At 43.7% G+C, this 26,424-nt stretch overlaps 5 protein-coding genes across 7 annotated transcripts; 3 read left to right on the forward strand and 2 right to left on the reverse strand.

The window, feature by feature from the left end:
* Positions 1-1,279: 1,279 nt before the first annotated feature.
* On the reverse strand, positions 1,280-18,998 carry LOC117586215. Its single transcript, XM_034276154.1, has 3 exons — positions 18,602-18,998; positions 12,494-12,779; positions 1,280-2,403 (listed from the first exon to the last, which is right to left on the reverse strand). Exons 2-3 carry the CDS (start codon positions 12,552-12,554, stop codon positions 2,258-2,260), a joined length of 207 nt encoding a protein of 68 aa, XP_034132045.1. The 5' UTR covers positions 12,555-12,779; positions 18,602-18,998; the 3' UTR covers positions 1,280-2,257.
* LOC117586199 (protein I'm not dead yet 2-like) lies at positions 5,303-7,853 on the forward strand. Of its 2 annotated transcripts, XM_034276131.1 has the most exons (11): positions 5,303-5,411; positions 5,487-5,625; positions 5,679-5,795; positions 5,853-6,001; positions 6,057-6,227; positions 6,294-6,419; positions 6,477-6,812; positions 6,876-6,970; positions 7,031-7,311; positions 7,377-7,514; positions 7,575-7,853. In XM_034276131.1, exons 1-11 carry the CDS (start codon positions 5,395-5,397, stop codon positions 7,746-7,748), a joined length of 1,743 nt encoding a protein of 580 aa, XP_034132022.1. In that variant the 5' UTR covers positions 5,303-5,394; the 3' UTR covers positions 7,749-7,853. The 2 variants fall into 2 exon arrangements, with proteins under 2 accessions (XP_034132022.1, XP_034132023.1); XM_034276132.1 differs by lacking the exons at positions 5,303-5,411; positions 5,487-5,625; positions 5,679-5,795 and having other exon boundaries at positions 5,934-6,005.
* Positions 8,382-10,614, forward strand: LOC117586200 (protein I'm not dead yet 2-like). The gene is made up of 10 exons (XM_034276133.1): positions 8,382-8,404; positions 8,464-8,602; positions 8,656-8,772; positions 8,834-8,982; positions 9,035-9,149; positions 9,216-9,397; positions 9,467-9,802; positions 9,864-9,958; positions 10,021-10,107; positions 10,163-10,614. Exons 1-10 carry the CDS (start codon positions 8,397-8,399, stop codon positions 10,612-10,614), a joined length of 1,680 nt encoding a protein of 559 aa, XP_034132024.1. The 5' UTR covers positions 8,382-8,396.
* A 230-nt stretch (positions 18,999-19,228) lies between the features above and the next one.
* LOC117586289 (S-formylglutathione hydrolase) lies at positions 19,229-23,119 on the reverse strand. 2 transcript variants are annotated; one of them, XM_034276242.1, is made up of 2 exons: positions 22,950-23,119; positions 19,229-20,125 (listed from the first exon to the last, which is right to left on the reverse strand). In XM_034276242.1, exons 1-2 carry the CDS (start codon positions 23,106-23,108, stop codon positions 19,256-19,258), a joined length of 1,029 nt encoding a protein of 342 aa, XP_034132133.1. In that variant the 5' UTR covers positions 23,109-23,119; the 3' UTR covers positions 19,229-19,255. The 2 variants fall into 2 exon arrangements, with proteins under 2 accessions (XP_034132133.1, XP_034132134.1); XM_034276243.1 differs by lacking the exon at positions 22,950-23,119 and adding an exon at positions 20,191-20,262.
* LOC117586288 (E3 ubiquitin-protein ligase RNF113A) lies at positions 21,455-22,775 on the forward strand. The gene is made up of 3 exons (XM_034276241.1): positions 21,455-21,651; positions 21,717-22,443; positions 22,504-22,775. Exons 1-3 carry the CDS (start codon positions 21,543-21,545, stop codon positions 22,748-22,750), a joined length of 1,083 nt encoding a protein of 360 aa, XP_034132132.1. The 5' UTR covers positions 21,455-21,542; the 3' UTR covers positions 22,751-22,775.
* Positions 23,120-26,424: the final 3,305 nt, after the last annotated feature.

Raw genomic sequence — 26,424 nt, forward strand, 5'->3', positions numbered from 1 at the left:
AATGCTCGTTTAACATTTCACGAAATTGGAACTAAAAAATAACCTAAAATAAAATCCTACACAAATCCTAGTCATTTTCGTCACATAATCCTTTGTGTCACCAAAATTCCTCCACATAAAAGTAGGAACTTGGAGCTAATTTTCCATTTCAATAGAAGTGCTCGCTTACTCATAAGTAATTCGTCTGGCTTTGTCGTCAAGCACAGCCTGTGTACCCCCTTAATCCTGTGACTACTTGATGGGATGCTGTGCCTGGTTGCCATTCAATTGATGAGCTCTAATCATGGCCCTGCCAATTTGTCAAACGATAATTTCTGCTCCAACGAACTTTGTCATTTATCAGTTGCTTAATTTTTAAAAGCATTTCCTGTAGGCGTTTCCCGAGTGCTACTTGGGCCGGCCTCCTCTCGATGTGCTCGAAAAGAAAACATGCCAAAATGTTTCACACATCTGATGATGGAGGTTGCCAAAGGTTGCCTCTAAGCTGATTAACATTAAGACTCTAAACAAACACACACAACAGCCGCAGACACTCACACAAAGTGCAGAAATGTGTGTGGTGTACGATACGAGTATTGACGGATAGACATACATTTTTTGGGGCTTTGCCGAGAGCTTGAGTTTATGCCCCAGGAATTGTCCGTATTGTGGTTGAGTTGGGGTTTGGTTTGGTTCTTTTCTTTTCTTTAAGCGTTCCATTTTGCTCTAATTTAATGGCCGGGGCAAAACTCTTTTGGGCCTTTATCTGCGGACACGGAATCCGCTGGCTGTGCTTCCCGCCCAGAATTGTGATGCGATTCCTTTTATTGTTTCTTTACGCTTTGTTCGTGTGCACATTGCACCCGCACCCGCACCCGCACCCTCACCCGCGTCCCAGTTGCTGTTTTTATTATTACAGCCTCGAGCTACAATGCTACCCTTCCCCAAAAAAAAGAAAGTGGAGACAAAAAGAGACTGCGACTACGACTACGAATGCGAATGCGAACATAAGAAAAGTCCCTCAGTTGCTGTGTCTGCCTGTCTGTTTGTCCGTTGGTTGGTTAAATGCTCCCCACGCTGTCAATACTCGAAATTGGCGTATGTATGCCATATATGTATGTACGTATGTACATATGTACCATGTATGTACCGTTACATATTCATTCGCTCCTACTGGTGCTAGCTACAATATCGAACAGAGAAGCATGAAGCAACTATAAAGGAGGACTCGTCGTCGGCAGCGTCGGCGGTCACACTAACAGCGAGAGCCCTTTCACTCGCACTTATTGACAGCATTGTTACGTTTCCCTCAAAAAAGCCGACGGGTCCTCCTTTATAGTTGCTTCATGCAGGGAACCACAGAAACACTTGCAATAGATTCGTTTCGCCTTTCCTTCTTCAACCCATCCTCATTCTCATTGCTCATTTTGTGTGTGTTTTTTTGGTTGTCTTTCTTTTTTTTTGCAACAAACAAAAGGTTGTTGCATGGTGTGGCATCGAGTCGGATTGCATTTTAAATTGAATTGCCTTGGCGTGGCGGCATACAAATCGAAATTTATTGTGTTGTCCGAGCGCGGAAAAACATTTCAATTGTTTGGTCAGCTTTTTCGATGAATATCTGCACTTTTCATAACATTTCACTTTCAGTCAGACCAGTCACTTATTTATCTTTGGCCACTGTTGATTGTTCAATTGAAATGCACCAAAACTTGTCTTAAATTGCACTCAAATGTATCCTTCTCGTGCGGCCTGCTAATGATCTTCTAATGACAAATGCAATTGCTTGGAAAAGTACGTAAAATTCGCACAATTCCACTGTGCACAGTGGCAACATAATAGAGCCATGCCAATGCACTTCCCTTTCCTTGCCAGCAGCCACTTCAGAGAAACTGCAAAACCAACAACAAAAGAAGAGGAAAAAGGAAAAAGCACAGAGGAAAAGCACTGGAGAAACGTTTAAACAGCACAAATTCCGCTGCATTCCGATTTGTGTGTGACGACTCTGTGTGTGCATGTGTGTGTGTGTGTGTGTGTATGGGTGGAGGGGGATCTGTAGCTATGTATGCAAGTGTGGTAGCAGGATGCAAGCCACTCTTGGTTATTTTTGTTGGCCAACTAAATCGTCAACGTCAACATTGTTGCCGACCGTGTTGACATTTAGCCTTGCAATGCCACCGCTACGCTTGCCACCGGGCTCAGGCTACAGTGGGGAGCAAAAGTAAATACCAACTGAAAGAAAAAAGTAAGCCACGACAGGCCCACGTTCTAGAGCTCCTCTCTAGGCATTGATGTAGTACTCCCGCTTCTTCTGGCACTTCTCATACGCAATGTAGCACAGGGCGATGGTGATGAGCACCAGTATGGTGATGCCCATTATAATGCTGACCAGAATAATCTCATCGTTGATGCTCTTGTAGGAGTGGCCTGCAAAATAAAGGAAACAAACAGATTTAGCACAGAATTAGCAGAGAGTGTGCCAAAAAAGACAAGAAAACAGATAGAACAGAGAAGAGATAAAAGATTCGGAAGTGGGAAAGCTTTAGAGGCCGCCCTTTGACAAATTACAGGCAATTATTCTTGTCAGGTGGTGGTGGCAGCAAAGGAATTCCTGCTCCTCCTGTTGTTTGTCAACCAACAATTCGGTTTGTTAGCGCTCCCACGTGAATATTCAAGCCACAGGAGAGCAGCATGAGGTGCTGCCTGCTGGACAACAATGAATGTGTGCAGAGCATGATAAATGCATTGTTGTTAAAAATAAACGAGGCTCATACATACATTTTACATGCATATGAGAGAAACAAACGACAGCGGACATATACAAATAAAAAAAGCAATAAACAACAAAAAGTAATATAAAGATTGAAAGCCATTTCAATATTTTACGATGCATACGAACATGAATTTGATTTTGGATTATTAATGCAAAAAGAAAGCAGATGTTGGCAGAGAGACACAAAAATATTTCAGACCCATATTTAAGCACATAATAATTGGGCAAGACTAAAAGTCTTTAAATCTTTAAAGCTGCTCCATTCAAAAATAATTCTTCTTTACTCAAACATTTTACTTAAATTGGATTTCGCACCAATTAAATATTGTTGCGCTCTTTTCCCTCTGTGGTTAGCATTCGTAAAAATAAATATTTGCAATTTGGAATCAATATATTACCAGAGTTTCGTGTTTCATTTTAAACGAATGCCATTTGTTATCATAATACATTTATGCCCCTACGCCCGAATTTCAATTTAGGCCCCAAGCGTTGCTTGTTCTCTCTTTTTTGTGGCCCTGCCAAATAGATGGCTCATTGTTCGGTGCCCCATTTGGTGTGGAGAGCCAGATGTTTGCCTTATGCGTAATTTAACACATAATCGATGGAGCGTTCAGCTCAAAGAGCACACACAACATCAAACAAATTAGAGCCTTGTTTGCAGGCAGAGGCAGTAGCCCTACAGATTTGTTAATTAGACTTCTCGTATGACAAAGACGCCCGACTCAAAGCCAAAATGTCCTGTGGCCCACTAGCCCAATGGCTGACCATAAATCTCATCTACATTGTGTGTGCGTGTGTGTGGTCAATGGACTTGATTGGCTGGCTGCAAGGCGTTGAGTGCTTCCCATGGTTCATGGTTCACGGTCATTTCGCTTCTCCTGATAAATTGGCAATCATTTCGATTGTTTTTTTGCCGGCCGTGGCCAGCCGTGAGCTGCTGAGTTACCTGCTGGCATGGCAATAAAATTCAAAAGCCTTAAGGGGACATATTGCAATATTTGAAGATGCTAATAGACAACAAGCTATCGTTAAGGAATGTGGAAAAAAGTAGCCCCAAGGATCTCCAAAAGATGTAGCACTTTGTAGCGTCTGTTTTAAGGAAATATAAATAACACTTTGAAGGCAAGCTGGAACTGGAAACCAGAATGAATAAAACCACAGACGATAGACTGGATAATGAGATACGCAGGACACTGGACGCTCACTGGTGGGTCTTCTGTAATTATCTTTATCTGATTAAACCCAAGGGTTATTGGATTTTCTCGATTAAAAAAGTTCCGCAGATCCTTTTTCTGGCTTTAAAACACTTCCTTTCTGATATGATTAAAACCAATTCGATTGGTTGATAATCATTCTCCATACCCATAACTTCTTTCCATGGAAAATCGTATAATTATCAAAAGTTTGCAGTGCGGTCAAAGTTCTGGGGGTTCCTTGCCCATTTACAAATTGGTTGGCCATTTATATTTGAGGAAAAACCAAACCACAAATTCCAAATTGCCTCAAACATCAAAAGCTCAATAAAACTTTTGTGCCAAAAACTTAGGAACTGAAAAAGGAAGACCATCAAGTGGGAGAGACAGGCGGCATATGAAATAATTCATAGATATGCCCAGGGGAATATTCTGGCCCTGCTGCCAGTCCATAACTTTATTTTTTGGGCCTGTCAAACTGGGAATTATGAAAGAATGAAATATGCAAAATGCATGAAAGGAAGCAGAGAGTAAACGCATTTGACACACACACAAATTGGAGGAATCCGAAAATGGACACTGAGGGGTTGCCCACAAGTTAACTGAGCGTAAATTATTCGGATTTACGAGTGGATGAGCCCAAAGACCAATTTTTGGGGACTGCTGACACTCAAGGGCACTCACATGTCCTGCTGCTCTCCGATTTGTATTAAATTTCGTTTATTGTTTTCTCTTTTTTCCACGCACAGTCCCCAGCAGTCAATAAAGTCATTTGACAGATTATGTGAATAGAAAAAGGCGGAGCAATGGAGCCAGCATTCATCTATGGTTATGTAATATCTCCGGCTCATACATACATAAAGGCGGACTCTTGTGCGTCTTTTGTGTTTGCTCTCGTCCTGTCACTGACATGCTTCGAAATGTGTGCTTTGTGGCCAACATTAAGGAATTTAATTTCCAAGCAGATTGAAACCGAAACCGAAACCTAAACCTTTTTCGGCTCCCCTCTGTTTCCTCGCTTAAAGCTTTCTTTAATTTCAATTTGACCTTCCCCGTGGCCATCTACCGATTGTGTCTGTCTTTTTTGGGGTCTTTTGCCATTGAAGTTGGGTGGACAGGAAATTATCAATTAAATGACATCAAAGTGTTGCCTCTCTCTCTCTCTCTCTCTCTAGCGATTTAAATTTGTCTGTTGCCGTGGCTGCTGCTTTGCTGATTGACGGTGTCCTAATTGCGAGGATAATGGCATATTTGGCAAATGAGAATGGGAGGCTGCCAGCACTGTGTCGAAAAACGTGAAAATGAATGGCAACTAAAGTGATTTCTTGAATGGAAATTATTAAGAGCAGTTGGGCATGACATTTCTGTCTTTTAAAAAATTCTTAAAATACTCCAAACCAAACATAGAATTTCATTCCGTTTGAAGTCTGTAGACTCCAAGTATACAACAAAATGGCTGAACCAATTGAGTAAGTATCCAAAAACAAAAAAGGAGAAGTTTATTATGCTTTTGATAAAATGCTTTAATTATTTCAAAAACCCAGACCAGTACCCAATGAAAAGATCTCCGCGGGAAGGGCCATGGGAAAATGTTGCCGCTTCCAGTGGAGAGGAAAATTGACTGTTGTAGTGCCAATAATACTCTTGCCCATGCTGATCCATGGCTACACTAGTGATATGCCCGTGAGTTTACGCCACAAATTCTGCTCCAAAATACCTATTTTATATTTTTGTAGGAAATTGTTTGCTTATATTTGTTGATTATTATGGCCATCTTTTGGATAACCGAGGCCATTCCCCTCTACTTGACATCGCTATTACCCATCATGTTTTTGCCAGTTGCCAACTTTTTGGTGAGTAATCGCAGTAACAATGGCAGACATAATTACAATGCCAATCACGTACCTTAGAGCTCTGATGACGTGACCAAGCATTACTTTTCCGGCACTGTGGTGATGTTCTATGGCGGCCTGGTCGTTGCATTGGCCATTGAATATTGCAATTTGCATCAACGAATTGCACTCAAAACGATAATTCTTGTCGGCTGCAGTCCCAGGCGGTAAGTGGTGGCTGGCAGTGCTCTCTTTTAACAATTAAAACACCCAAAACTCCAGCTTGCTGTGTGGCTGCATGTTAGTCAGTTCCTTTATGAGCCTTTGGATATCGAATTCGGCGGGCACGGCCATGATGTGTCCCATTGTGAAGGCGGTGCTTAATGAGATGGAATCTGAGAAAATCTTTGATGTATTCATGACCCAAGAGGAGGAACGCATGGAGGAGGGCGAGTGAGTGGCACATCAAATGCATGTTTCAGACATATTTGCTAACTTCTTAGCTGATCTTTGGCACAGACCTGCGCACCTGTCGAAGGTGGCGATGTCCTTCTACTTTGGCGTTGCCTACTCGGCCACAGTGGGTGGCTGTGGCACGCTAATTGGCACTGGAACCAATCTGGTCTTTAAGGGTATCTACGAAACGTAAGTAGGAACTAACTTTGTAACTACTACGTAATGCCTATACCCTCGCTCACACAGTACCTTTCCCTCATCCAAGGAGGAGGTCAGCTTCCCTCTCTTCATGGCCTATACTGTGCCCCTGGTGGTGATTGTTAACATGATCTGCATCTACGTCAGCCTGCTGATCACCCACATGGCGCTCTTTCGCTCGGGCAGCAAGACGGGCCTGGCTCTGAAGAAAGCCACCGAGAACAAGGATCAAGTGGAGGTGGTATTGCGCCAACGCCTCAAGAACATGGGTCCCATGAGTTGTCACGAGATTCAAGTGGTTATTGTATTCACTTTAATGATTGTATTGCTCTTCACCCGCAAACCGGGCGTCTTTACGGGTTGGAGTTCACTTATCGATGCAAAGTAAGTGTTAGATCTTGATGATAATGTTTCCTTGGTTTTGAAATTCCTCCTCCACTCCTTTAGGCCCGTTGGGACATCTTCCACGGTTTGCTTCTGTGTGATTTTACTCTTTGCCTTGCCCACTCAGTACACATTCTTCAAGTATTGCTGCGGCAGGGGTGAGTACTTCAAGTTGACCATTCCTTGTGGCTTGGGTTTAAGCAGTTTCCTCCTTGCAGCTCCTTTTCCCGCTCGAACCATAGACTCGCTGTTATCGTGGGATTTCTTGCATCGCACCTGCCCCTGGGGTCTCTGTTTTCTGCTGGGTGGAGGCTTTGCTCTGGCCGAGGCCTGTAAAGTGAGCGGAGTGACCAAATACATAGCCGATAGCATGTCGTTTGCCTCCAAGATGCCGCTAGTATCCGTGCTGCTGATTCTATTGATGTTCACCCTGTTCTGCTCCGCCTTTACCTCGAACGTGGTGGTGGCCAACATTGTCTTGCCAATTTACTGTGAATTGGTAAGCGAAAGTATGCTTTGACAGTAAACTCAATCGTTTAAGGATAAACTACGCTCTTTCCATAGGCATTTCACATGGAAGTACATCCACTCTTGCTCACTCTGCCCACCTGTCTGATCACTAGCTTGGTATACCTCTTACCCGTGAGCACACCCCCCAATGCCATCATCTGTGGCTATGCGAACATCAAGTCCAAATATTTGGTAAGTTCTGAAATCTCTTTTTAAACTCTTACTCTATGGAGCTTTATCTGTCTTTTGCAGATGCGAGCTGGCTTATTGCCTACATTCTGGGGACTCTTTTTGGTATTTGTGAATAGCATTAGCTGGGGAATGGTCGTCATTCCCGAAATGAAATCATTCCCAGACTGGGCTAAGGAATATAAAAACAAGACCAGGAATAATATTATAGATAAGCTTGCGCTCTATGATGCCTAAACAATTGTTTGGAACAGGCTCTGTAAAAGATTATGTTGATTGAAATGAAATTATTAAATTGAACTACCGAAAATTCTACTTAAAATAAACCTGATGATGCTCAGATCTTGAGGAGTTATGCTGCTAATTAAACACTACCTTTTGCATGTTTTACTTAATGGGAATTGAAGTGAAAACGTAGAGGATTCCAACGATGTAGAAATAAGGATCGACAAGGATCACCAGTGTAGGCGAGGAATAAAATGTCAAAGTGCTAACAGTGAGCTGTCAACGAGATCGCTAACAGTCTGTTAAAGCAGAGGGACGCTTCACTACGGCTTCAAGCTGTTAAGGAACAGTTCTTAAAGGCTGTTAAAGCAGAGCTCTTAAGCGCTTAAGCGCGGCCAAACACTGTAAAAGCAGAACGTTAACAGACTGTTAAAGCAGAGCACTCACAGTGCTCCCGCAGACTGTCAAAGCAAACCGTTAACAGGGCTGTTACACTGTTGCTCTGTTTCAGCTGCTGTCCGGCCCGGAACTGCTCAGCATGCCATGGTAATGTCATACAAGTTTCACCTTTCAAACAGTCTAAATAAATCATTGTAAAATACTAACAGCACCAGACGTGTGCTAGCAAAACTGACAAACAAAACTTGAAGCGTAGCCAAAATGGCAGAGTAAGTACTTTCCTGCCATTAAGTGTATTTTCTTCCTTAACAAACCATTCATTGAGCAGACCAGGAGAAAATGAGAAAATACCAGCTAAACAGAGCTTGGGAAAATGCTGCAGCTTCCATTGGCGGGGCAAGGCGTCACTTCTCATGCCATTGCTCACTTTGCCATTGTTGATCCATGGAATTTTGGAGAAAGAACCAGTAAGTCTGGTAGGTAGGATGAAGAATAACCGCTTAGAGGATGTTACTTGTAGGCTTTTAGATGCATGTATCTGGTGTGCAATATGGCACTCTTTTGGATCACTGAAGCGATTCCGCTCTACTTGACTTCGCTCTTTCCTGTGGTTTTCTTGCCACTCTTTGATATTTTGGTGAGTGTTGGAAGGGTATCTGTGCGGCTTTAATACCTGATGACTTGTTCCTTTTATGCAGAGTTCCGAGAGAGTGTGCAAACTGTACTTTTCCGATACAGTGGTCATGTTTATTGGTGGCTTGATCATAGCCTTGGCCATCGAGTATAGCAATCTGCATCAGCGCATTGCCATGAAGACTATACTCATTGTGGGCTGCAGTCCGCGGCGGTAAGTAGTGAATAGAATATCCTTAAGCAGGATCTAGCACTCCTCTCGTTAGTCTGCACTTTGGCTTGGTTATGGTCACATGTTTCATATCCTTGTGGATCTCCAATTCGGCTGCCACCGCCATGATGTGTCCCATTGTGAAGGCTGTGCTCAACGAGCTCCATTCGGTAAGCAAAAGTAGAAATATTTTGTCATAAATAAATGTATTCATGTGACTCCTTTGTGATGCCTAGCAAAATATATTCACCGTGTTCAAAACGCAAGAGGAGGAACCCATGGAAGAGGGCGATCCGCCACATCCATCCACCATATCGATGGCCTTCTACTTTGGCATTGCCTATGCCTCGACAATTGGCGGCTGTGGCACACTGATTGGCACTGGCACAAATCTAACCTTCAAGGGTCTCTACGACACGTAAGCAATGTCTCCCCAATGGTTGCTCCCACATCAATGTCCCAATGTCCCAATGATTCCTACTCGCAGACGTTTTCCCAAATCGGCGACTAGCATTGATTTTCCCATTTTCATGGCCTATGCCGTGCCCCTTGTGGTCATTGTGAATGTTCTACTGCTATATTTTTCACTGCAATTCACACACATGGGTCTGTTCCGTGGGAAGAGCGTGACGGGCCAAGAGGTGAAGCGCGGCAGCATGGGCCAGGATGTGGTGAAGACTGTGATCAAGGCACGCCACGCGGAGCTCGGACCCATGACATGTCATGAGATACAAGTGACTCTGCTCTTCATCCTGATGGTAGTTCTTCTCTTCACACGCAAGCCGGGCTTTGTGCCTGGCTGGGGGGATTTCCTCAATGCACAGTAAGTAATTGTGGGGCAAGGGTTTAAGCTGTTTTTAATCTATTGTTTCTATTTCCATTAGAAAAATAGGCAGTGGCCCTCCGGTGTGGCTGCCCGTCATAATGCTTTTCGCACTGCCCACGCAGTATAAGTTCTTCAAGTATTGTTGTGGCAATCGTGAGTCCATCTGCTAGCTGTCTTAAATATTTCTTAATCCCTTAAAAGTCTCTTCCAAGCAGCGCCTTTCACGGGTCAAAGCATGGATGCTCTGCTCTCCTGGGTCTACATACACAAGAATACACCCTGGGGCTTATGTTTCCTGTTGGGTATGTGGCAAGCCTACTAGCCTTATCCTTCGTTACATATTAGCTCTTTGGGTAGGCGGTGGATTTGCTCTGGCCGAGGGCAGCAAGGTCAGTGGCATGGCCAAGATGCTGGGCGACTCGCTGGGCTTTGCCTCCAAGATGCCCAATATCCTCGTCGAGGGCATGTGCATTTTCATTGGCTTATTCTGCACCGCCTTCAGCTCGAATGTGGCCATTTGCAACATACTCATACCGATCTTTAGCGAAATGGCTCTGGCCATTAAGATGCATCCCCTGAAGCTGACTTTGCCGCCATCTCTGGCCATCAGCATGGCCTACCATCTGCCAGTGAGCACTCCGCCCAATGCCATCATCTCTGGCTATGCTGGCATCAAGACCAAGTATCTGGCAGTGGCCGGCATTTTGCCGACTGTTTGGGCCTTTGTGATCCTCATGCTGAACAGTCAGTGGGGCAAAGTCATCTTCCCAGAGACCTCAAAGTTCCCCGATTGGGCAAAGAAATCGTAAATAAATATATTTCATATTTATTTCGCAGACACAGCCACTACGATGAACCTCTTCGTTGGCTCATTTCATATACACTTAAAGGCAAAAAACAAACCCAAATCCACTAAGGATATCTTATATATTCGTTGGTTCTGTGGCCCCTCTGCTTGTTGAACAAATATATGCCAAAAAATCAAATAAGTCTCGCTCCCCACACACACACAATCCAAACTAAATACAATCCAATACATGTGTAAGCCCCTCTGAATGTTCATATAATAAATGTATACGAAACACTCGTTAATATCAGCAATAACAATCAAGTCATAAATATTTATTTTCAATTAGATTTATCCAGGGACAAAAGCGCAGCCAGGAGGAAGAAGTGTATCCCAGGGACATGTAGTATATCCACGATGACAACTTATTTAATGCTTATTTTATGCCATTTACCAACACTGTGGGCAAAGCCACACACACACAAATACATGCAGCCACCACAGCAGGTGGTCGTGGTTGTGGTCGGTCCTGTTCCTGTTGCTGGCTGTGGAATATTCTTACCACAATGATATAGATTACACAGCGAACGAGCGAGAGCAAGCTCATAAATAACGCCGCACAATTTGTGGCAATCAAAAACTATGATAAACTTATTCAAAGCTTCCTATAAGCTGCTGCTGGGAGGAGTGCTGTTGGTGGAGTGCCGTCGCCTGCGGGTGGGCGTGTGCTCACGAAGAGCGCATTCAGACCTACTTAGGCCAAATTTCGAGGGGAAACAGGAAACAAGAAAAAGTTTATGCAAACACAGCAAGAAGTCAAACATTGGGCTGTGGCCACCGAATGGAAATCATTCACGCTGCTAAAATGCGGATAATTGGGGTACAGGTGAAGGAGAAGGACAGGACTAAGCTGCTTTCACTGCTCGAGAAACTTAATTCACATTTCGTTGGGTGGTGTGTGAATGATTTGCCAGAAAATGGCATTCAGGCGTGAATGATAATACAGAACGTGTATGCCGTGTATTGTATGCTGGTGGGAGGCTTGTGCCATAAAAGTAACACAAAAATCCTCAGCTGACATACGCATAAACAAATCATCTACACACGCACACTCCACATAAAGGAAATAAATGCCCATCCCACGTGTATTCATGTGAATGAACAACGCAACGCAACGCAAGGAAATAAATGTAATAAAAAAAGGAAGCGAGACACAGACAGACTGTGGCAAGAATGAGCTTTGAATATGCGAGTGCAAATAAATAAATACAAGAAAAAATAGAACGCTGTGCAACACTGATTACGGTATGGCATGCGGCAGGACTTCATCAAGAAGAAATGTGCTGAGAGTGAGGAGTGAGGAGTGAGGAGTGACAAGGGGACGTCAAGTTGACGCCAGTGGGGCACACATAAGCCGCGCCAAATGGGCGACGAGGCAGACAATGAGCTACCAGCCGCTTTTGGCTCACACACTGCGAAAATCAAGAAAATCAACATAAAGAGAATGAAAAGAATCAAAAATGGGCAAAATTTGGCTACCAGTTGCCAGTCGTGAATGCATTCAAAAATGTTTGAGGAGGACAAAAGCAGTTTCGCATAAAGAAATTCAAAAGCGTTAGATTTCGCATGCAGCAAAGCCAAAACGAAAGCTGTCCTTGAACCCAGCAAACATTTCAAGTGAAACTCTTGACTCCAAATGAAAGTTCTTTCTTCGAGTGTAATCCCAATGAAGCAAGGCGACTGTATACCGGATGAACAGTGGTTAAAGGGGGAAAATAAAGAGCAAGCAACATGCGAATAAACGAATAATAAAAGTATTAATAATAAGGCTTATCCCTTATGCATTGCAAAATAATATTTATTGTTGTAGATTTGCATCAGGGTTATCTTTGGGCACTTACTACTGTAATAACTGTTGTCCGAGTAACCGTACTTCCCGGCTGTTCTACCCCCGCCAGCCATTTTGGTGAATGGCTTTGTTCCTTACGCCTCGTGTATGATATTTCCTGCCTCCAGGCTGCTCGAGATGGTTGCTAAGGTTATTCCGCTGTCCTTATTGCTGCTCTCTAGCACCATAAAACACTCAACCGTTGAATGAGCTGCTGATCGGCTTGCGGCTGTGCCACAGTTGCTGTTGTCTGTGCTGTTTCTGGTGCCTCAAGTTCCGCCTGCTGCTACGTCCGGCTCCTGCCGGAAAATAAAGAGAGAGGATATAAAGGAATGCATATCAAATCTGAGCAAATCCCAGAGCCACAAATTGTTAATGACTCTGTCAGAAGCATAATCAACTTGAGTCTGAAGCAGAAATCAGAAATCCCCATCGCACACACATGCCAGGGGGGTACAAAAAACCCGTGAGGAAGTGCTGAAGGATGTTCTGGATTTGGGAAACGCTAAATGAAGTAAGCCAGAAGGGAATGTAATCATTTGGGGATGTATTAAAGTATAGTTTGAATCTGCCAAGAAATGTTCCTAAACCTCCAAAGCAAAAGCCTAAAAGACTTCCAACAAAGGACTTCAAAAAGCATTTTATTAGCACTCTCGTTTGCTTTTAATGTTCTCCCCAAAATTAGATTAATTTGCCACGTTTCAAAAGGGAAACACCTCTCCTGGGAACACCCCAAACTTGTGCCTGAGTCACGTTACGTATACGCAGTGTCAGAGCCCGTTTTAATTATGGCAAAACACCCAACGCGCCTGGTCGTGTAATTATGCATATAATTAATATGCATGTACTTATTTAATATTAACCAAATGGCTGCCACTTGCAGCATGTCGCCAGCAGGAGCAGCAAATGGGAGGAGCAGCAAGGAGTATGAGTGGAAGATGGAGCAGTCTATTGGGTTATTTGTTGCTTCATGCACTGCTCACTATCTTGGCCACAATAAATTGTGTTCATTTAGTGCAATTAGCGTAAGAAGCTTTAGCGGGAAAAGGTGCACTCCGTCCCTGCACGTACAGTGTGTGTGGGTGGAGGCGTAACCATGGCCTCGTGGCATATATAAATTGTTGCACAACCCACAGGCCCAGAGAGTCGACACTGGCAAGGCTTAGTAAACGCAATTTGGGAATTGCATTGCCAATTCCTTCAAGTTGCCCCGTCAGAGGTGAGTCCTGTGCGCGTTTATGCTCGATGCATTTCTGTAGTCGACTGGAGGGTTGAGCATCTCCTGGTATGCGTTTAATTAGCTTCGGTATTTGCTTTCCGTAAATGAGAAGAAACGCAATTTGCAGACGATAAATTTCCACAGAAATCTGAGCTTTTGTTTTAATGGTTGTACGAGGTGGCTCGAACCAAGGAAATGTTTTGCAATGGATTTAAGCGGAATTAACTTGATTTTCTATGAATATAAATTGAATTGAAATTGATTTTCATTGCGTGATTTATTCTTAAGCAGTTTGCCAGTGAATTCCATCTTGAATTTTAATTAAAAATTAATTCAATGCCACAGATAAGCTGGAACCTTTTCAAACTTTCTCTATTTATTTGCCACATCCATCAACAGCCACAACTTTAGTGGTTTTTGTCTAATAGCTTGACAACTATGTACATAAGAACGGCCACAAAAATCTCCATCAGTCACCCGACAACAATCTATGGATGCGTGAGCGAAAAACTTTGCGGATCAGGAAAATAAACTTTTGCGATACAATTTATTAGCTTCCGCGCACAGGTTACGGCACGTTTACCTTCCTCCACTCCATGTGGCATAAACAATATGTTATGTGTGCGTAAAGTTATGCAAATGAAAGTGCATACATGCAGATCCATTTTGTGGGTAACCATTCAGGCAGTGACTTGGGGCTGCATGGCATTCAACTCGATTATGGGCTCAAAGTTTCTAGTGGATCACAATCATGCGGGTGATGTTTTTTTGTGATTTCTTGCACGTACTTTCAGCTCAAACTCAATTACACCTTCAAAGCGCACTTCCAGTTTTTTGTTTTGTGTTGCTGCTGGAAAACCCCCAACAAACCTATACCAAATAAAAGTTTTTTCTTCGCTTTTCCTGTTTGTTTTCCCATTGTGCTGCTCTCGTCTGTCGCCTGTAGTGAAGTGGGGGCCGAGGACGAGCCCCAGACTAAGTGAGAACATATGTTCGGACAGCAGATACACACGAGATAATGCACTGAGAAATTTAATCTTTATTATCAGCTAATACTCCGAGCAACTTCAAGTCTAAGTACGCTGCAGAAACATTTGTAAATATTTTTAGAAGGCACACAAAAAACCTCAAGCCGGCTTAAGACTTTCTTCTAGTTTTAGTTTTCTTTCGCTCAGTGCAAGCACAAGTAAGGGCCAGCAGGGACAGCGAGGCAGCTCGAGTGATGGCTTCCATATCAGGCGTCCCAATAGAGGTCCCGCCACCGAGTTCCGTGCCGCGTGTGTGTGGCCTGCTGTAAAGCCAAGTGATGCCCGAAAATAGCACTAAAATTGTCGCCTCCTGCGTATTGTCTCTGTCTCTGCCTCTGTGTTGAGTTGAGTTGAGTTGGAGTGTTGTTGTGTGTGTTTTTGATTGAGAGTGTCTGAGTGTGTGTGTGTGTGTGTGTCTCTGCCACATCCCGTTTCCTGGGCATGGCGTGTGCGCACGAGTGCCATTGTCTAAATTATTTGGATGGCGCACATTTTACGTTGAATTTGCGTGCCTGTCTCCACCCAAGGATCCTAGTGTCCCATGGACCCTACTTCAGTTAGCTTGCAGAAAAGAGGAATACATCATTTTGTGCATATGCATGTGTCGATTTGGTGTGTTGTCTTGACAAGTGATTCCCCGTGATTGGCCTAATTGTCAGTCAGGTCAGAGCAGCACGCGCTGGGCATGGGAAATGGAAAATGAGAAAATGCGAATGCCAAACCGATTCGTTCTTCAGTTTTCTGCGTGTGCATTCAAGTACGTTATATGGCAAAAGTACGTGTAACAGTGCAGACGTGTGCTGAACTCTCGTATTTGCCCTTCTATATGTATAACCTGGTGGTATGTACGTATGCCATAAGGTTCCTTAATTGATGTGCTAATGGATGCTTTTGTTTTTACACAGTGAGAGCGAGTGTGTCCTCTCCCTCGAGGAAAACATGTGGCTGCTGCCACTTTCATGCATGCTTTTTTAGGGTTACTTATTTATTTGCACAGAATACAAGTAAATAAATTGAAATTGATTCCTCTGGGTATTGCATGGAAGGGCTATGGATATGCCATACAGGGTCACATTTTGCTTCCAGCTTAAAAGGCGTTTGAATCGTTGAATCATGGCATCCGTTTGGGGTTTAGTTTTCAAACTATTTTGAGCAGTTCATTATTATGCATGAAATATTCAGCTATTTGTGGGACAGACTGTGCTTACATTAAAGTTCTAGTTGAGAGGAGAATCTTTTGCATTTCCCTTCCGTTTTATTTCAATTGATTGATTTGCTTGCGAACAACAGCAATCAAACTCCAAACTGCAAAAGTCTTCAGAGGACTCGGAAACTTATTTCAAACATTTCTTGGGTCACGTCCAAGCTCCCCCAAAAATCGCCGTGCCAATTGCATCTGCATCCCCTTCTCTATTTATTCTTCTGCAACTTGAAATAGTTGTCCAAATAAGCAACCATTGATGAAGGAATGAATGAATGCTTCAACCTCTTTTTTTCGCTCATTTTCTTTTATTGATTTTCATCCCCCCATTTCCCCAATGTGATATCAATGGCTTAACTAAATTAGTTTCTGCAGCATAAACTTGTATTTATTTGCTTCGAGCGTCGGTTCTGTGATCCCAGAGGGATTCGCGCAAGCGGCTTACCTTTAATTAGACTGGGGAAATGGAATACACTCTTGAATATATTTTTGTTTTTAATTGCCCAAGTGTGTGGGGCACAGCCTGTGCTTTAAGGTTGAATGTTTCTCTCCTCGTTGCACTTCAGTCCTAACCGGATTTCACTTAAGCTCCTAGCAGAAAATTGCAAAAAAAATATACTCCTACGAGGGCGACTAGCTCTCTGGCTCTGCTTTTGCCCTTGCCAACGGTAGGAGTAGATAAATGGAAATACTGCTCAAGTCTGTTCTATTAAATATTGCAAAAACGTGTTCTAGTTTGAATGGAAACATTTCCTCAGCTCCACAACCAGCAAACTGCACTGCTAGATGCTAATAAAAGATTAAGATATGAATTTCGTAATTGAAAGCGTATTTTGTAGCAACAAAACAGGAAAATTGAGAGATTGTCCTGGGGGGAGAGATGCTCCATAATGCAAATTTGAAAATGGCTAACTGGGTTGATTCAATTATGATAAAACGTCATTGCAGCTGCATAGTTAAATCGAACAGACTGAAACGAGCTTTGGATATACATAATTACATATATGTTTGATGATTATGAGAAATATTTATAAATATAGGTAGACATCTGCAAATATTCCCTGATAAATGTATTTATTTTCCAGGGCTTTTATTTTATAAATCTATTTTTTAAATCCAAACCGAGAGTCGTGCTCCCTGTTTATCGTCTCAAATATTTCTGTGGATTTCCTCGGCGATTTCCGTCTGCCAGAACTACCTAACAACTAATTATCTGGCTTGTGGATTTCTTGAAAAACGTCCTCCAGCGGCATAAACTCTTGGCCAGCCACGCCGTAGAAGTGCCCATCGATGTAGCCGATTACATCGGCCGTCGCATATGATTCGCTTTTCAGGGCAATGCAATCGTTCCCCCATAAAAGAGTGTCTAAGGATTCATGGCTATTTTGAGCACTAACTGAAGCCTCTACAATGACACTGCCATCGAAGTGAATTCCCAAACTGGCGTCAAAGCCCTGTTGCAACTCGATACTGATTAAATGGACACAAGTCGCAGCGTCTAGTTTGTAAATTAAGCCAGACTTCATCGTTAGAACTGACAACATTGGAGTTCGAGTTTTGTCATCAGAGTACATCATAATGCAAAACCTTGCAAAAATAAGAGAGCCGAAAACTTGGGCCAATAGTCCACAGCAAATTGCAGTTAATGTACTTACTCTGGGTGGGAAGTTTAAGGAGTTAACACAAAGTTTAAAAGAGCGAAAGGTATTTGGAATGTTTCCAAAAAATATAAGTATTACTTTTTTTTGAGAACAAGGTGTTGGGGTATGTAAATAAATATCGTGTGATTACTAGTGCAAAGACGATAAATATTCTTTGAACATTGCCTCCTACTTTTTTAAATAATACCAATTATTTATGAACGATTTAAAGCCAAAATTGCTTAAGAACCTTGTGATTGCCGTGCTCAAACGATTCTCAATCGCTTCAGCAACATCATTCTAGCTTTTATCATTTGTTCATTGCCGTTTAATATCATCAGACCCACTAAAGTGTAGCCGTACTGTCTGGCTGCCATGGCATCTGTCCCATTAAGTTGCTACTTCCAAATATAATTTTACGTTTCATTGAAGCTTCGAGTAACAAGACTCCACGACATAAACCCACATCCTAAAGCAGCTTAAAGGAGAATGCGCACAATTAAAAGTGTAATAAAAGACCATTAATAAAAACTGAAACAACAATTCCTAGAAGACGGACAAGGCCCTTCCCACAGGCACTTTTCAAAGTCCCATTTCATAATAGAAATGGTAGATTCAATAGCTAAATCATAATATGCAAATTAAGGGCGCTAAAAACACGGCTTAAATACTTTAAAATTTAACATTTTGTGAACGTTTTTTTGGGTTACGGTAAAGGAATTGACGCAACTCCAGCGCAGATGTTGATGGATTGTTATCGGGTTGGCTGGCTGGCTTGCTGGTGATGCGCGAACTTGACTCTGAACTGTGAAAAATGAAGTGCTGATGGAGGTATAAAATTTCAGCATGCAGTAAAACGGTGGCCATAAACAACGTACAACAACCCATCCTTCCACTCCCTGTCCCACTAAAGTCCCTTAAAGGAATCTAATGGCGTCGAGCAGAGGGCCAACCACACCGGAGAGTGCTGTGCAGGACCTACCAAAGGTGTGTCTATAATTGATTTATATCGGCCATATGGCTGAACGCTTACCCCGGCAGCCAGTTGCCAGCTATTGTTGTCTGCCAACTGCCAGTAAAAGCCTAATTAAGATCTATCTCAGTTGACTGGCAGTTGTCCAGCTTTGCAGTTGGCCGCAAATCTCACGCCTTTTAAATATCCTTTTTTGGTGGGTGTCGGGCTCTGGGGCTCCAGTTTCAATTTCAGTAATTTTCTGACCCGTACGCACACTCGCGCACTGCCACAGCCACAGCAGCCGCCAGGCGACACAAAAGCGCGCGAAATTACACAAACAAACACACGCACAGCACTGCGTTAAGGGACTCAGGATTGGTCCAAGTAAATATGGCGCCAAACGGAGATACGATGTCGTCCACAGCAGCACACTCGGGATGAATCTCTCGCGTTCGTTGCGTGCGTCTGCTCTGGCCGACTGTATTTGTTGTACTAACTGTGGCCCCAGCGTGGGTTCTGATGAATGAACATGAAAGCGAAGGATGCCAAACCACTTTGCATTGTCAGCGGAAGATGCGAACAGTTGGGAGAGCTTTTACTACGCCGCGAGCTTTTACCACCACCCCACCCACACAAACCGAGTGGCTGGCTGGCTGGCTTCGTGCGGCGCCAAAATGCTGTGCAGAAATCATTAATTGGATTGGATTGGGGTTTTTACACAGAATTTAATTCTTAAACTTTGGTTGCCTTCAACAGATTGGCATGGTAGGCAATGTGCTCGCCCACAAAAGTGGATATATAGAAGTACCCATGATCGTAGCCCTCGCGTTGCTTATAGATCGTCTGGATGTGCTCGTTGGTGTCGGCGGCGGCCAGTAGGTTCTCCGGCAGCAGCTGCTTGGCGGCAAGGAAGTTATCCGCCAGACCCTGATCGATGAACAGCTCTTGGGGCGTGCTCTCGTACTGGGAGACCAGACGGGTGGCATCCCACTGGTCCCAGTCGGCAGTGTTGTCGCCAATGTAGCCGGTGAGCGCCTTTTTGCCCCATGCACCCTCTGAGGGATTGGCAATGGGTGCAAATGCAGACACAGATTTGTAGAGGCCGGGGTTCTTCAGGGCGCAGATCAAGGCTCCGTGTCCGCCCATGCTGTGGCCAAAGATGCCGCGCCTTCCGGCCGCCACTGGCAGATTGGCATTGACCAGCTCGACCAGTTCCTCGGTTACATAGCTGTACATCTTGTAGTGCTTCGACCAGGGCTCCTGCTTGGCATCCACATAGAAACCGGCACCGCTGCCAAAATCGTAAGCATCATCCTGTCCAGGCAGATCGACGCCACGTGGCGATGTGTCTGGATTAACCACGATGAGACCGTGCTTTGCGGCGTACTGTTGGAAGCCGCTCTTCTGTATAAAGTTCTCGTGCGTGCAGGTGAGGCCGCTCAGGAAGAACAGCACCGGGCAGGGCGTCTTATCTTCAAGGGCAGCAGCCGGCACAAAGACTCCAAAGGTCATGTCGCAGTTCAGCGTCCTGGAGCTGTGCTGGTACACGCGCTGCTCGCCCTCGAAGCATTTTGCACTGGAAATTAGTTCGAGCACCATGTTCTGCAAGTAATAGACACAATTTAGTACATATAATTACGTTAATTCAGCGAAAATATAAAATTTACGTGTTGTTCAGTGTGACCGCGAAATTACTGATGAAATATAACGACAGACCTTCGGAAATATACCCTTTCATTTTCCAAATATACTGTAAATATACCGTAAATGTTAAATCATTTTCCTCGACTTTGATCTTCTGTTTAATATTACCAGCTGGTTGGGACTCTCAGCTTTAAAAATGCCATTTTACTCGAGTCATCATTCGATTAACCACAAGTTTGGTTAATTTTCATGACTTATCTGTGTTGGATTGATTGCAAAATAAGGTTAAAACTAAAAAGGTCAACCAAAAAAAAAAAGCATTTAATGTTACGTGGGTGGGAATGGAATCTTACGTCATTAGACATTTTTTTGCTGGCCAACCGATTGCATGAGTTGAGTGAGTTAGCAGTTGTGTACCCTATTTTCTATATATAATATTAAAATTCCATCTTACCAGCTGCCTTTTAATATTAACAATGGACATGCTTTTAACCTTTTTATAAGATATCTATGTATATATGTACATATGTACTTTATACCGCTCTAAATACATTCACGGTATTAACAAACAGATTAGTTTGTTTTTGCATTGATTGAATCCAGAGATTTTTAAAATTTCCTCAATTCGAGGATATTCATTCCTTCAAGGGTACTAAATGTTGCTTATTCCGTTCCAAATGTTGGGAAACAGTGCTGATTTTTGTTCGCAACATGTTTTTGGCCCATACAAATTATGTTGCCAACGGTAAAATACATAAGTGGGAATGGAATGTAAGGTAAACATGGATGGTATATGTTTTGTAAATGTAAACTACATTTTTACGAAATATCAACTACGTAGTTATGTAATTATCAGCAGAGACATCTGACGACGAAAAGTAAGTTTGGTTGAACTAGAACGGAACTATCAATGGCAAAAAGTTCATGTAACATGTGCCCGTTAGCGCAGTCGTAACATTATATATTGAATGTTAATTATTAAGGAATATATGGTATTCAAAGGCACAAAACAAGCCATACTAAAAAGGTCAACCAAAAAAAAATAGCATAAAACGTTTCAATTTAACAACATTGGAAACATTCCAATTAAAGAAAGTAATGAAAACCAGCCGGTCTTGGGCAGAACTGATTGATAAATGTGATTAAACCATAGTTTTAGCTTTGAGAATTCTAATTAGCCAGTAATTCTAAATAGAACATCGAAATCCAGGAAACATTTCCGGTATTTTTTTTTAATAAGAAGGTATATTTCTGAGATTGCGGTATATTTGATCGATAAATCCGTGGTCACACTGCTGCCGACTTTGCCACCAAAACATTGTATTTGTTATAAAAACCAATTTTTAAACAAAACAAACACTTTTAAGGACATAGGATGTCGGAGGAAGCGCCCACCACCTCAGCCTTTGGGTTCAAGAAGCGAAACATCAACAGAGGAGCTTCCATGCGCCGCAAGAAGGAGAGCAGCAGCAGCAATGATTCAGGTAGGTGCCGGCTCACCGCCAAACACGAAATAATTAAACAATTGCAATAATCTTCCGAAAAATAGCGAAAAGCAGCGACGAGGAGGCCCAGAACAAGGCCAGTGCTCTTGTGCGAGCCGAGAACCGACGCAAACGAACAAATCCAAACTTTCAGAGCACCAAGACGGTGAGCAAAGCCAAGCGACAGGCGGGAGCCACAGAGGCCACATCCAGCGATGGAAAATCCGAAGATGATGGACTGGGCGTGGCATACAAATCGAAACGAGAGGCGTTGCCCAGTGGCCCCCAGGACCAGGGTGCCACTTCAGTCAACGAAATGGACACGGAACTGGATCGCGACGCTCAGGCGATACATGCCCGGGCGCTGAAGATCAATGAGGAACTGGAGGGCAAGGCCGACGACAAGATCTATCGCGGCATCAACAACTATGCGCAGTACTACAAGAAGCAGGACACGGCGGCGGGTAATGCCAGCTCTGGAATGGTGCGCAGCGGACCCATTCGGGCGCCGGCTCACCTTCGAGCCACCGTGCGCTGGGACTACCAGCCGGATATCTGCAAGGACTACAAGGAGACGGGCTACTGTGGCTTTGGTGACAGCTGCAAGTTCCTGCACGATCGCAGCGACTACAAGGCAGGCTGGCAGCTGGAAGCCGATCACGAGGCGCAGCGTCGCGGCGACTGTGAATCGGATGGCGACGATGGCAAGTACGAGATTCACTCGGACGAGGAATCGCTGCCTTTCAAGTGCCACATATGCCGCCAGAGCTTTACCAACCCCGTGGTGACCAAGTGAGGGAATTCCCTAAGCTATTTCAGGCGGGTTTTGATATTTCCTTTTCTTTTTTGCAGATGCAAACATTATTTCTGTGAAAAGTGTGCCCTGGCGCAGTACAAAAAGTCGCAACGCTGCATCATTTGTTCGCAGCAGACGAATGGCATTTTCAATCCTGCCAAGGAGCTGATGGCACGCCTTAAAGCAAATCCCATGGAATCGGGCGATAGCGAGGATGAAGCTGCAGCGGCAGCTGCAGACGATGACAATCAGGGAGAGGAGAAAGCACAGGAGATTTCCTCCGAAGATAGTGATCAAGAATAATGTGATTTAAATAGAAATCGGGTCTCAGATTGGCCCACAAATATAGCTAAGATAACAATCCATGTATGAGCTTGTTCCTAACGCTGCTTATGTGCCTGTGCGAAAATATGGGAGATGGAAAGAAAAGTAGGTGTAGAATTCATTCCCTTTTCATAGAACTTCTGTATATCCTTTGTCTGTAGACCCCTTTAGCACTCACCGCTGTCAATATGTGGCCAAAGCTAAGCACTCCCAATGTCTTCTTTGGCGGTTGATACGTAAAGGCGAAGCTACTTCTGCCACTGATGCTCGGCAGCTTAAAAGCTGGGCCTGCCGCATGCCGCTTCAAAAGTGGTTTCTTGCTTTTGCCGGGGGGCATTCTGAATGTTGCAAGAAAATTGTCTAACTACAGCAATTTGGGGGGATAGTGTTTGAATAATTGTGAAATTTTCAATGGCATAGTGTTGACATTTAGGTCTAGGAAAGGATCGTTACTTGAACTTTCTTGCTGTAGTGGAGTGGACCACTCTTCTCGCTCTCTATCTGGCTCTCTCTGAGGTGCAATCAAGCGCAAAACAATCAAAAGAACACAAATTGAAGACCCATCCTCGTTGGACTTGCTGAGCGGCGAAAGTCAAGCGCAATTTTATATCCATAATTCAATTGGCAGAACTTTCATTTCCGGTCTTGTGCGCCCCAACACACACACACACACACACACAGAGAGAGAGCAACACAGACGCGAGGCAAAGAGGAAAAGGCACAGAGTGAAAGAGAGTTTTCCGTGGGGGAATATGAGTGGAATTGGTGGCCGTATCTTTCCCTTTGGCTGCTCCTCCTCCTTGCTTTGGCACGCTAAAATCAGAAATCTCTCCTGCCAAAACTTCAGCCTTCAGCCAGCGGCATTGTTCAGCAGCACAAAGCCAGAATATTGGCCAATTGTAACGAATCGAAGCAAGAGCCAGCTCCAGTCCCAGCCACACATTCTCTCCTCGTACTTGCAGCAAAAACTCTGGGGGCATGCAAAATATGAGCCTGAGCACATAAGCCTTTAAAAACAATTGAAAACTTGATGCTTCCCTTCCATCTATGGAGTGTGAGGAGCTGGCCCACAAATCACCAGAGATGGCGGCTGCTGCATCGGGAGATCTCTGAGTCCGTTTACATCTATTGCTGATTACAATCCAGTCCTGGGAAGCTCCTCCATTGGCATTAAGTCTTACACTTAAACAGAAATTAATCGCATGCTCAGGTCACGTACGCTGTTCGCCTCACATTTTATGTGCCACTCACTTATTGGCAATGGATAATTGAATGACAAAGTCGTGCATGATGTACGAACGCGTTCGCCTAATTGAGTGGATGCGGCAAAGCGGGAGAGGAGAGTGTAGGGCAGAGGCAATCATCAGCTTTATCATCTCGAATAAAATGAGCGCAAAATCAGTTTTAATTATTTCCATAAATGTCAAAGCGTGGCCCATACGTGAGAGGGTCTTGGAATTTTATAGTTCCTTCAGCGGCAGCAGCAGCTTTGATTGGGTAAATGGGTAAATCGAGGTGGCAGGACTCTGAAGTTTTCCGCCTAATTAGGAAGTGAAAATTAGTGTGTGCCGCTACCCACACGATTGCCGTTTTGGCCTCAATGTAATTAAGCGTTAAACGCGTTTGACGCCTTGAGAAAATCGACTGCAGCCTCAGTTTTCTTTGGTTATATCCTGCTAAGGATCTTCCTGTTGTTGTTTTGCTCTGGATACTCTTTCAGGGGGTCTCCATACATCAGGTTTGTAGCAGCTTTCTGAGCCTAACACTTAGTTTATTTATTTGTTTGTGTATAAATAATTCCATAAATGGTTCGAATAAAATTCATGTGAGCTTTACTTATCCTCTAGCCAGTTCTAGGAGGGTATTCAAAGGCTGCTTAGTCCTTGCGTATTTATCCTGCGTACATCTATGTGTGTCTCTGCCCTCTGTATCTGTATCTGCGACTCTGTTCTTTGTATCTCTGCATCTGTGTTGTCTTTGAGGTAGCTGTCTGCACGTTTTCCTGTGCTGCTTGCTGTTTGTTTTCATTCGCTTTTATTTATTGGCTTCTAATGTCAGTGACTATTATCCCTTAGGGCCAGAGACCAGAGTCCACAGTCCTGGAAAGGACTTCCTTTCGTGCTCCCCCCCCCCCCCCCTGTGACTTGGAGCTCAACTTGTCGCTTATTGTGTCAATTATCATTAATTTCTAAATGCTCTCTTGTCTTCACCGAAGGTTGTCGCACCTTTTTGAATGATACTCCCCGCCCCTCATTGAGGGGTGCTGCCTGCTGGCAGGACGTGTCCTGGCCATGCTGACAATGTTACCCTTGGCCGTACTATAAATTGTTATTGCCTGTCCATGGGATATATGTGCACAGAACTCTGTCTCTGTTCTTAAAGAGCAAACTCAATTTTTCTTCATAGTTTATTATCCATTTGAGTGCGGGTTTTGGGTGCAGAGCTCCACAAAGTGTTACAGTAAAATATATATTAAAATTTTACAATTGAATAGTTGCTTAATTATTGCATAATTTCACTCCACACTGCGCCATGGCCATAAATAATCGGCAACAACAGTATTAAGCCACCGCAGAAATCCAGCCTCATTAATCTTTCACTTTAAATAGTCCCCCAATAATTATGGAATAACAACAACCAACGATTGTTCGGGCGCGACCACGACCAAAGCAATTAAAACCCAATTTAATGAGATAACAATTTATGAAAATCCACAAATTGAATGCCAATGAGACAAGTCTCTAAGCTATACAAAATATCAGAGAGCGGAGGAGTGCCGAGTTTCGAAATGAATGCAGAAAAAAAAGAAGATTAACCAATCCAGTTAGGCAAATTGTAGCTGTGAGGATACGATCCACATTTGTGGAATATTTTGAGCCACAACTAAAAGTAGTAGCCATAGTCCATGTGTTCTTCCTTATCTGCCGAAATTCTTGACACTCTCAAACATCCTCCAATAATAAAGACCAACAATCTCTTTGGTAAATCTGTTGGCCAATATGTAACCCATCAGAAACTTTGGGCAACCGAACCAATTTGTGTCTCTGCAAACCGCAACTTTAATTTATAGCAAACATTTTGTTTGCAGCACTTGCAGCTCTCGCTCTTGGGGTGGTACTGGCAGGGGTCCCAAGGCGTCTGCGGCATACACAGAGAAAAAGAAAGTTTTCTTCAGAATAAAAAAAAGCACTCGACATGTACGACATGTCCACAAGAATGGCCTGTCATTGGTTAGCCGCAATGCAAATAAAGATAAAATGCAAAGTGGGCAAAAGCTGGCCAAAATGCATACAAAATGTGGGGAACGGAATGCGGCGGATGCTGGGAGCGTTGGGGATACTCAGATACCAGAAAAGAGAGGAGAACCAACAATGAACAAATCGCTGCCACTTTTACGCCATTTTGCAATTGATGTTAGTCGATTTCTTGTTCTCTCTGCGTTGCCCCACTGACACCCAGCCGCAGATATTCCCCTCCACCCCAGTGGCAGCCCCCCGACTGACACTCTGGTTTACGACTTTGCGAGAGTCGAAAGTCGAAAGTCGAGAGTCGCCTTCGTTTTTGGTTTCTGGAAGGCGCAAACTTTTACCCTGCACTTTATGATTTTTGCGCAAAAAACTTTTGTCAGCTCGGGCTTTGTGCGGCTATTCGGC

Source organism: Drosophila guanche, unplaced genomic scaffold (assembly GCF_900245975.1).
Source record: "Drosophila guanche unplaced genomic scaffold, DGUA_6, whole genome shotgun sequence".
Taxonomy (NCBI): Eukaryota; Metazoa; Arthropoda; class Insecta; order Diptera; family Drosophilidae; genus Drosophila; species Drosophila guanche.

Coding starts and splice junctions, on each gene's coding strand:
- LOC117586199 (XM_034276131.1), top strand. Junction 5,796..5,852: donor TGCCAGTTGCCAACTTTTTG/GTGAGTAATCGC, acceptor CACGTACCTTAG/AGCTCTGATGACGTGACCAA. Junction 6,420..6,476: donor TTTAAGGGTATCTACGAAAC/GTAAGTAGGAAC, acceptor TCGCTCACACAG/TACCTTTCCCTCATCCAAGG.
- LOC117586200 (XM_034276133.1), top strand. Junction 9,959..10,020: donor CAAGTATTGTTGTGGCAATC/GTGAGTCCATCT, acceptor TCTTCCAAGCAG/CGCCTTTCACGGGTCAAAGC. Junction 10,108..10,162: donor GGGCTTATGTTTCCTGTTGG/GTATGTGGCAAG, acceptor CTCTTTGGGTAG/GCGGTGGATTTGCTCTGGCC.
- LOC117586215 (XM_034276154.1), bottom strand. CDS start 12,554: ATGGCTGGCGGGGGTAGAACAGCCGGGAAGTACGGTTACTCGGACAAC. Junction 2,404..12,493: donor GGACAACAGTTATTACAGTA/GTAAGTGCCCAA, acceptor TTTATTTTGCAG/GCCACTCCTACAAGAGCATC.
- LOC117586288 (XM_034276241.1), top strand. CDS start 21,543: ATGTCGGAGGAAGCGCCCACCACCTCAGCCTTTGGGTTCAAGAAGCGA. Junction 21,652..21,716: donor CAGCAGCAGCAATGATTCAG/GTAGGTGCCGGC, acceptor TCCGAAAAATAG/CGAAAAGCAGCGACGAGGAG. Junction 22,444..22,503: donor ACCAACCCCGTGGTGACCAA/GTGAGGGAATTC, acceptor TCTTTTTTGCAG/ATGCAAACATTATTTCTGTG.
- LOC117586289 (XM_034276242.1), bottom strand. CDS start 23,108: ATGCCCCCCGGCAAAAGCAAGAAACCACTTTTGAAGCGGCATGCGGCA. Junction 20,126..22,949: donor TTGGCCACATATTGACAGCG/GTGAGTGCTAAA, acceptor TATTACTTGCAG/AACATGGTGCTCGAACTAAT.